The following is a 9,186-nucleotide window of genomic DNA, read 5'->3' as shown; positions in this document are numbered from 1 at the left end:
ACTGATCCTCACACCCTGCAGTGCCCCCTTACACACACACACACACTGATCCTCACACCCCGCAGTACCTCCACAGCACACATGCAGTCCATTCCTCAGGACTTCATGACAACAATTTACTGTGCCATTTGCATGCCTGTCACTGTCAGCAGGGGAGACGTCATCATCGTCTTAGCCCTTGTACAGGCTGCATCCTGGCTGAAAGATGTCCAAGGTTACAGTGACTTCTTGAGTTGCCAATTTCCCATGTAGTGAAAAACCTTCCCTGCTATGTCATTCTGTGGTTACTTAGACATATGTCAAGGTGGTTGCTGTTGCTAGTATACACGGATGTCTACACGCAGAAGCCTCTAGAACAGGCCCATCAGTAAGGTAACACTAGTGAACCTGTTGGTCCTGGTGGGGGAAATGGAGGGGACCCTGGAAGGTCATCGCTAACCCAGCTGCTATGGGGACCCTGACCAGTTTGGGAGAAGGAATTGAGTCGTAGATCAATGACAGAGTGCCTACCTAATATATTCAGGAGCTGCGGGTTCCTTGTCCAGGGCCACATGCAAACAGTTTTAAGTGGGAGAACAGTGAGAGGGCTGAGGGGAATCCAGCTGACACCTGGGTACACACCTGGGCTCAGCACTCCAGATTTGGCCAAAGATGTCTGCTGGGCTCAGCATTCCTGCAAGCTGGGTGACTAGGCACTTGCCAGGAGTGTTCAACCCAGGGTCTGTCACAGCCCACAGAGGCTAGCAAATGTGGGCAGCAGCGGCCTAGGACGGGTCTCGGTGTATAGGCTGTGGTAGGGGAGCCCCGGGTTCCTGCTGGGGTTGGACAGTCCAGGGCAGGGGCTGGGCCTTCCTGGGGCTGTAACGCGCGCACGCTCACACACACACACACACACACACAGCATAGTAACTGGGACTAAGAGGACACAGGTTGCAGAGTCAGGCCTGCCATGGAAGTGATACAGTTCTTCTCCTATCCCTTGCTAGCCCTCTCATCCCGCTTTAGACACCAACACACAGAAAGGACCACGCCAGAGCCACACTTTATTCCAGGGGACATGACACAGGGCAGCAGAAGCCCGACTAAGGACCCCTCCCCCAGCTCCCTGGGGCGCAGCTTTGACGAGGATCAGGTCACTCACAGATGTGTCCCTCACTAATGCTCCCCAGCTGTCCAGCGGCCAGGACCTGCCCTTTGGGGGTCCCATAGAAGGGAGCCCAGTTGATGGGGTGTCCAGAGGGCAGCAGGGTAAATAAATACAGGTGGCTTTAACTACTGGCCTGCCAGCAGCAATCAGGGCTGGGGGCAGCCACTCCTGCCCATGGCCACCTCTTGGTTTGGGCTTTCATTCATCAAGGGCTCAAAGACTGTGAGGTCAGGGTCAGAGGGCATGGGTTACAAAGCGGGGACAGCACCGAACTGGGCACTGACGCCCAAAAGCAGTTGGGACCTCCCTGGCTCCCAAGGAAACCGCTGCTGGGCTCCATGCACAGCACCCTGCAGGCTCCCTCCCAGCTGCTCCAGCCAGCTGTCCCGAGGGCACTGGGTGCCACAAGCAGCTGGGCCCAGGGCCTCTGCACACAATTAAGTTTTCTTGGGGAAAAAACTGCCCCCAGTAAAACCCCCCAGTTCCCTAGCTGGGTCAACCCTAGGAGAAGGAGAGCTGACCCCTGACCTTTGATCCCTGACTGACACACAGCAGGTGCTCAATAAATACTTGTTGAGATGGGGGAGGGAAGGGGAGGCATGCGGCATGTCCCAAAGTCCCCAGCAGCCAGGCCAGCCCACTGCCACGGCTGTCCATGGCTGTCCATATAGCAGCCCAGCACCGAGTCCCGCCCTGAGGCCAAGATCCCCTCAGGCCAGGAGAGTTAGTAGGGGCCTGCTTAAGTAGGGAGGCAGGGCTTCCAGCAGCAGGAAGGTGGCTGGGTCAGCTGGGAGCAGCTAGGAGCAGCGTGGCAGGGCCCCCGGGTCAGGTGAGGCCCAGAGCCAAGTCTGCCTTCACCTTCAATGAGGTTCTGAAGAAATGCCTGTCCAACGGGCTTGCCTGAGCCCCACCTGGCCATGCCTGTGCTGCACCAAGGAGCAGGATGTGGGCCAGGAGGCTGGGCTCCCCTACTTTTTCCGGCCGCTTCTCCAGCCACGTGAGTGCAGAATCCTGGGGCCTTCGGGCTCTCTTCCTTAGGGTTTATGCTTGAAGTGGGCTTCCACTAGAAACAGGAATGGTCCAAGCTTGGGAGCTGCCAGCTCACTCAGCCTCCCTCCATAGCCCACAGCTTCCCCTCCACAGCCTACCTGGGGCTCAGGATGCAGACACAGAGCCACACTTCACTAGGGGCTGTCACCCGTGACCCTGCTGACACCCTCCTTTCCCGCACCCACTCCTCTCACCTGCGTACTCCTGAGGCAGCATGGGCCTGTCCACCACCTTCTGGAAGGCCGCGATCCACTCCTGCTGGTCTGCCTCTGTCTCACAGGTGAACAGGAATTTGCGGTCCGGGGTGACAATGGTGATGCCATGGGGCCAGTGGTGGCCTTGGGTAGATGGCGGGAGCCCCTCCAGCACCGTGTAACCACTTTCCTTGCTGCCAATGAAGACTTCCCCTCGTGCAAAGGCATCCTGTGTGTGGATGAGAAGAGGCTGGGATATGGGGGGGAACCCCTTTCCACCAGGCTGTCCCCCCTGCTTCCTCTCCAAGCCTAGCCAAGTGAGGCCCTAGAATCTAGGACCCCCTGAGGAATCCCAGACTTGTTCTCTCACCAGTTACCCCTGAAACAGGTCAGTTGGGGGGGGGGGACTGGAGCCAGACCTTCCTTACCAGGGGGTCTTTGAAGTACATGAGCCTCCGGTCATCCATGGTAAACCAGCGCTTCCTGAAGCCTTCTGTCTGCTGTGGGTTGGGAGGATGGGAAGCAGTCAGCAGCCCCAAGGCGTTCCTCTGCCCCAGCTGACCCCCACTCAACACACAGAGGCAGGGCCTCACAGGCACCGCACTGGCCAGCCAGTGCGTGAAGGGCCCTCGGCATGCTTGAGGTCCAGGTTAGGGTACAGACCTTGAATGTACGCTACTGTGATACAGAACAGATGTGACAGCCCCTCCTGAAGAGGGGCCTGAGGGCAGGAGGCTCAGGCTGACTCATGCCCTAGACCTGCAGCCTAGTCACTTGTCCTCATGCCAGCACCACAACACAGACAAGGGACTCAAGGACCACCCTGAAGCTCAAGGCCACAGCCCTAGGGTACACGGGATACACCCGGGAAAGGACTGGCCCAGTGAGTCCAGTGATCCAGCACCCAGCCTGACCTCAAGCAACCCCCAGGCAGACAGAAGCAAGATGGCTAACCTTTAACAGACCTAAAAGTCTGCTGCTCGGCACCTACCTTGGGCCCGGTCTTCTCCATGTAGCCTTCCTTCAGGTAGTTCCGAGAGAGCTTGGGCACCAGCTGGGGCAGAACAGACAGATGGTAGTGAAGCCCACCCCATGTTACCCCCTAGACTGTGCACCCAGCATGGCATGCCCCTCTAGCTGGGTGCCAACCCCAGACTGAAGACCCGCATGCAGCCAACCCTGGTACCTCTCTAGGGGCCTGTCGCTATGCTGCTGGTCAGTCCTATGACCCAACCCCGATGGCTGCTTCCCCAACCCCCTACCCAGCAGGTGCCTCTGGGCCAGCCACTCACATCCGCATCGCTGGCTCCCGGGAAAGCCACCTGCAGGTAGTGGAAGCGGGCTGCTCGCAGCGCATTGAACCAGTCCACGATCTCCTGAGGGCCGAAGCTGTGGTAAGTGGCGACTCCCGAGCCTCCGTCTCCTCCACAGACCCCTCAGCTGGGCTGGCATTCTGAGCAGCCTCACTGAAGGATGGGACGAACCCCCATTGCCTATACCCCTCATTGTGCCAAGATGGGGGCAGTCTGGTGACCAGGATCAGGGAACAGGCTGAGGCCGGGGACTGAGTGGGGTTGACATCTGAACTTTGCACATCACAGGTACCTCTCTGCACCCAGCTCTTTCTGTCCCCTTCCAGATCCTACACACATTTCCGCTCTCCCTGGGCTCCCCGTCCAGACGGGTTCACAATGGCCTGGAACTATAACCATGTCCCTATCTCACCACGCCATAGGGACCCCGCCCTCACCCCACCCCTCACTCAGAACCTGTCCATCTTGTCTTCCCAGACAGCCAGAGCCCAGCTTGTGTCTCCTGCACTGTTTCCCTGGCCCATTGGGCTTCTTGGTGGCTCAAGACACTAGCTCTCACAGCCCCTGCCACACGTCCCCACCCACAACTGACCCCACCCACAACTGACCCTACCCACTTCCTTATGTGGTCCCACCCCTCCACCTGCAAAAGAGGTTGACAGACCTCCTCTACAGTAGTGTCTTCCCTTTGTCTTGCCCGTCCTGTGCTGCAGGACAGACCTGAAGCCTCCCGTTGTCAATCACACTCACCCTACTCGGCAGGGCAGTGGCTCACACTTAGCCCAGCGTCAGCCCTCCCAAACCCTGGGCTTGCAGGAAGCATCCTTCCGCCTCTGCAGATGACCCAGGGCACCACAAATTCAGCCTTGAATTTGCCCATTGCTCCCACCTATTCCACCACCCAGGCTCTTTCTCCCTCCTGGTTTAAATTGGGTTCCGGGCTGGGGAGGTGGTGGAGTCAGTAAAATGGGTGCTGTGCATGCATGAGAATCTGTTTCCGCTCCTGAACATCCGGCCCAAAGCTTGGTGTGGGGACATGTGCTTGTAATCCCAGCACTGGGGAGGGGGAGGCAGGAGATTCCTGGGGCTTGATGCCCAGTCAGCCTGGTTTAATCAGTTAAATCCAGGCCAACAGGAGACCTTGTGTCAAAAAAACACGAAAACAACACAAAGGTAGGGCTAGGCAGATGGCTCAGTGAGCAAGGAGGATTTACAACTGAATTTGAATCCCCAGAACCTATGTAGAGCCAGACACAGTAGGACCAGACGCCTGTAATTCCAATGCAAGATGGGAGGGGGGGGGGGTCTGGAGAGATGGCTCAGTGGCTAAGAGCACTGCCTACTCTTCCAGAAGTCCTGAGTTCAATTCCCAGCAACCATAGGGTGGCTCACAGCCATCTTGTAATGAGATCTGGTGCCCTCTTCTGGCCTGCAGGCAAACATGCAGACAGAACACTGTATACTTAAATAAATCTTTAAAGAGGTGGGAGGAGGAGACAGGAGGATTCCTGGGAGTTCTCAGACAATGAGTGCTCTTTGGAACACTGTCTTCCCCATCACAGACTCCCCAGTTATCCCAGTTGGGCTTCTCGCCCCCTGGTGTCTGTGCCCTCCCCTGGAATGCTCCAGGGTGGTTCTCGCCCCCTGATGTCTGAGCATGTCAACATGGGCTCAGCACAGCAGCTGCCAGAGCTGCCCTTGGGGAACAGAAGGGATGCTGGGGTCCCACTGTGGAAGAGCATAGTGTCTCAGTGGCAGAAGGCCCCTCATGTCCTTCCAAGGATCGTGAAGGTGGAGGCCTCTCCCACCCTGAGCCAGGTCTCTGGTCTTATTGGAACCAGCTAGCACCACTTGAGTATTTTTTGGATTTGTTTGTTTTCTGAGACAGGGCCTCACTGTGTATCCCTGATTGGTTTGAAACTCATAACCCTGGCTGGCCTCAAACTCATAGAGATCCACCTGCTTCTGCCTCCCAAGTGCTGGATCAAAGGCAGCTGTCACTATATCCAGCCTATGCTCAAGAGATTTTTATTAAAAGGCTGAAATCCACAAGACACTGAGAACAGCCATAGACTGGAAGCTGGCCCGTAGATGAGCTGGCACGAGTGGGCAGGAGCCCCAAGATAGCTGCGTGCCAGCTGCCCAGGGAGAGCAGAGATGGGCTGATGTATGCGGCCCACCGAGGGGCCAGCCCATCTAGGTCACTCAGAATCCCAGAAACAGAGTCCCCGGAGCAAGTTGGCTGCCAGACTAGTCGAGTCCTTGAGGTCTGGGGTCAGCCGAGAGGCCCTTCCTCAGTGAATTAGGTGAAGAGTGACTGAGACTCCCTGCCTGAAGCTTGGGCTCCCGGATGAATGAATGGATACCTGCACTCTTGTTTTCCACACAGGGTTCCTCCGGGTAGCCCTGGCTGTCCTGGAACTCGCTCCATAGACCACCCGCCTCTGCCTCCCAAGTGCTGGAATTAAAGGCCTGTGCCACCACAGCCTGGCTGCACCTGCGCTCTTCTGTACCCATACACATGGGAAAACATACACGTGCCGCGAAGACATTTTAAAAAAGGAATAAAGAAAAATGTGTGAGTGGAGATAAATGAGGGAGAAAAGGGGCTCTCAGTGCAGACAGCTCAAAGATGGGGCTTCCAGAAAGAGAATAGGAAGGAGGAAATCGCTAAAGGAAGCCCCACCGGCCTTGTGGACATGAGCCACTAGACAGGAAAGCAGAGGCCCAGTGCTGGGGAAATTCTAACCTGAGATCTCTTTCTAGTCAAAGTGCAGTGGTAAAATTCCTCACTTCTCAGGGTGTGTTCCAGCCAAAACAGGGCATACAGCAAGCAGACTGGACCAAGACAGGGAAGGAGGTGAGGCCCCAAACAGTCCCCCCATGTCCCTCGATGTTGAGAAAACCCAAGCGCTTGGGTGGACACAGGCCGCTACAGGCAGACACAGCTGCTTCCCACAGGTAAGTGAGACAGTGTGCTGGGAGGAGCTCAGACTGCACTAGAGTTTTTATGTGGTCACAGGACACAGACCCTGAGCACAGTATGAATAAACACCTCCCAGGTATGATGGCACAAGGGGACAATAGGAGGGAAGACCTTCAATTTCCCAGGGTCGCCAAATCAGACAGCACGTTTAGAGACGTGTGACAACTTTCCCGAGGGATCAGCCCAAACTCCAGCTTCCTAGGTCTCAAGGAGACACTGGGCTCTGCAAACACACACACATGCACGCACGCACGCATGCACGCACGCACGAACACGCACACTTTGATGAAGCACACATAAGAGCTCCAGCCACCAGATGCCAGGGCCCCTCTGCCTGGCAGTTCTGCTGTAGATGAAAGTATAGATTCTATATGCTGTCCTTTTGCCCATAGAGAGATGGCTGCAGCCCAGAGGGTAAGGCGGGATTAGTGTCCCACCCCCAGGGAGGGTACATTGCCCCACCTTTCCCCCCGACCCAGTGGTACCCACCTTGCCATCTTCATGGTAGATAAAGATGTTGCGAGTGCTGTTGTCCTTCAAGTAAGTGACCTGCAGGCCATGGGGGTGGCCAATCTTGGCCGGCTGGAAGGTAGCATTCAGGTGCTCAATCTTCATGACCGCCTTAGGCTCCTTGGCCTGTGAAGGAAGGCTAGTGGGAACCCCAGACAACAGCCACCACCTAAACAAGGGAGGCTGGCAGGAGCCCTGCTGGGCTGTGTAGCCTTCAACAAGGGCCTGGATTCCTAGCCTGTGAATGGAATCACCTTGGGTGATGGTGGGCTAAATGACATCTGTGGGAGACACTTGGCATCTGGGTAACCCTCCCGCTGATCTGTGACTCTTCATGTTCTCTGTCCTTCCCTGACCCAATTCTTGTTCGCCTATGTACCTGGAGCTTGTAATCTGCGACTCTTCACCAAGACCCTGCAGGCAAGGGGGAGTCTTTCTGTGGTCCTGGATGGCTCCAGGGAGCTATGTGACCATCTCTGTCCCTCAGCCAGACCTTAAGTCAGGACACCTTTCCAGGCATGTGTTCTGGCATCCTACCCCAGAAGTGATCCCTTCTTGGCGCCAAGGGTCCCAGACAAAGGGTCACTACGTACTTGGCTCTGTGGCCTCAGGAATACTGCTCAATATCTCTGCGTCAGTATCTCATCTACAAGGCAGGTGATGAAGCCGCCATTCTGGATGATAGCATCACAGAGCTGAGCTCCCTCTCGGGCTGCCACACCTCACCTCCCAACCCTCTGTCCAGTCAGCCCCACAGCAAGGCTGCAGCCACCCACCTCCAGCCCCGTCCCCCAGATGACCTAGAGCCAAGAACTTCTCCACCCCTCACAGCTGACCCAAGGCACTATCCCTGACTTTCTGGAAGCATCCACTAGGGGGAGTGTCAGGCCTCCCAGGACCATTCCCACCAGGCCTAGCTCCTGGAGGCTCTAGGAAGGGACAGGGGTCAGTCTCGGACTGGAGTTGGGGTGTTAGTGTGTGGGTGCATACACATAGGACATTTCCCCAGGGGGAGCCACTATGCGGGGTGTCCTCTGGGAAGATGATGGAATGGATGGAGGACAGCCACACTCCTGAAGGGCTAATACCCAGCCTTACAGACCCTGGGGAGGCCAGGACCCCACATGGGAAGGCCACCCTTCGCTCCATGCCAGGCTCACGTCATTTTTGTTGAAGTATTTTAGGGCACCCTCTCGTTCCGTCAGCACGAACTTCCGGCTTAAGAACTGTCCATTGTCCCGGCCACGCTTCCAGAGAAGGCCCTCACGGTACCCTGGGGAAGAGAGAACAGTCAAGGACCTTCCACCTTGATGCCTCTGTCCCTGTCCTAGGGACCCTCCGCTGCGGGGCGGACACAGACGAGGCTGCCCACTGCCCAGTGACACCTTGATGTTCCCGTCAGACCACAGATTTTGGGGCCCAGGCCACCTTGGCCCTCTCAGATCTTCCCATCTGGACAAAGCCACCTAAGAAGCAGGACCTAGGGACATAATTAGGGACATTGGGTTTGAGATGGCTCAGGGCTGCCAGGTGGAACTAATGTCACAAAAAGAAAGAGGTTGTAGGGCATGAGAAGGGGCAGAAACAGACTGAGTTGCTGGTCCCACAATGGCAGGGCAGGAAGAATGCTCCCAGAGCACTAGGTTCATGATGCTAGGGTTAGCTAGTTCTGGGCCTCTGGTATGGTTCTGCCCCAGGGCAATTATAAGCTACTTCACTGGTGGCAGAAACAAGCACCCTCAGGCGATCCAGCCTCCCTGGTGCCCTCAGTTCTCTCCATAAGGCCCAGCTTTGCTGTGTTGGGTTGGTCCCATCCATCTACAAGGAGATGACATCGTGGACTCTCTGCAGCCCACTATCCCGCCCCCCTTCATGGGACACTCCTTGGCATTTGCTGGTGGGTCGTTGGGGGACGCCTGCATTGCTTGAAGCTCTGGCTGTTGCAAGCCTTCCTGCAGGCGGTCACACACCTGGTGGCCATTTCCC

The 9,186-nt window shown here is 56.6% G+C and overlaps 1 protein-coding gene across 2 annotated transcripts in view; it reads right to left on the bottom strand.

The window, feature by feature from the left end:
* Nucleotides 1-1,007: 1,007 nt before the first annotated feature.
* Adap1 (ArfGAP with dual PH domains 1) overlaps nucleotides 1,008-9,186 on the bottom strand; it is a 51,895-nt gene continuing 43,716 nt past the window's right edge. Inside the window, exons 5-11 of one of the 2 annotated variants that reach the window (XM_057763802.1) lie at nucleotides 8,361-8,473; nucleotides 7,180-7,326; nucleotides 3,684-3,767; nucleotides 3,383-3,445; nucleotides 2,820-2,891; nucleotides 2,392-2,620; nucleotides 1,008-2,210 (exon numbers count right to left, since the gene is read on the bottom strand). In XM_057763802.1, the coding sequence (XP_057619785.1) occupies nucleotides 2,182-2,210; nucleotides 2,392-2,620; nucleotides 2,820-2,891; nucleotides 3,383-3,445; nucleotides 3,684-3,767; nucleotides 7,180-7,326; nucleotides 8,361-8,473 (737 nt within the window). In that variant the 3' untranslated portion in view covers nucleotides 1,008-2,181. The remainder of the gene's footprint in view (nucleotides 2,211-2,391; nucleotides 2,621-2,819; nucleotides 2,892-3,382; nucleotides 3,446-3,683; nucleotides 3,768-7,179; nucleotides 7,327-8,360; nucleotides 8,474-9,186) is intronic. The other variant, XM_057763803.1, reaches the window with a different exon arrangement.

This window comes from Chionomys nivalis, chromosome 3 (assembly GCF_950005125.1).
Source record: "Chionomys nivalis chromosome 3, mChiNiv1.1, whole genome shotgun sequence".
In the NCBI taxonomy this organism is placed as follows: Eukaryota; Metazoa; Chordata; class Mammalia; order Rodentia; family Cricetidae; genus Chionomys; species Chionomys nivalis.
This window is presented reverse-complemented; position numbering and strand designations above follow the sequence as displayed.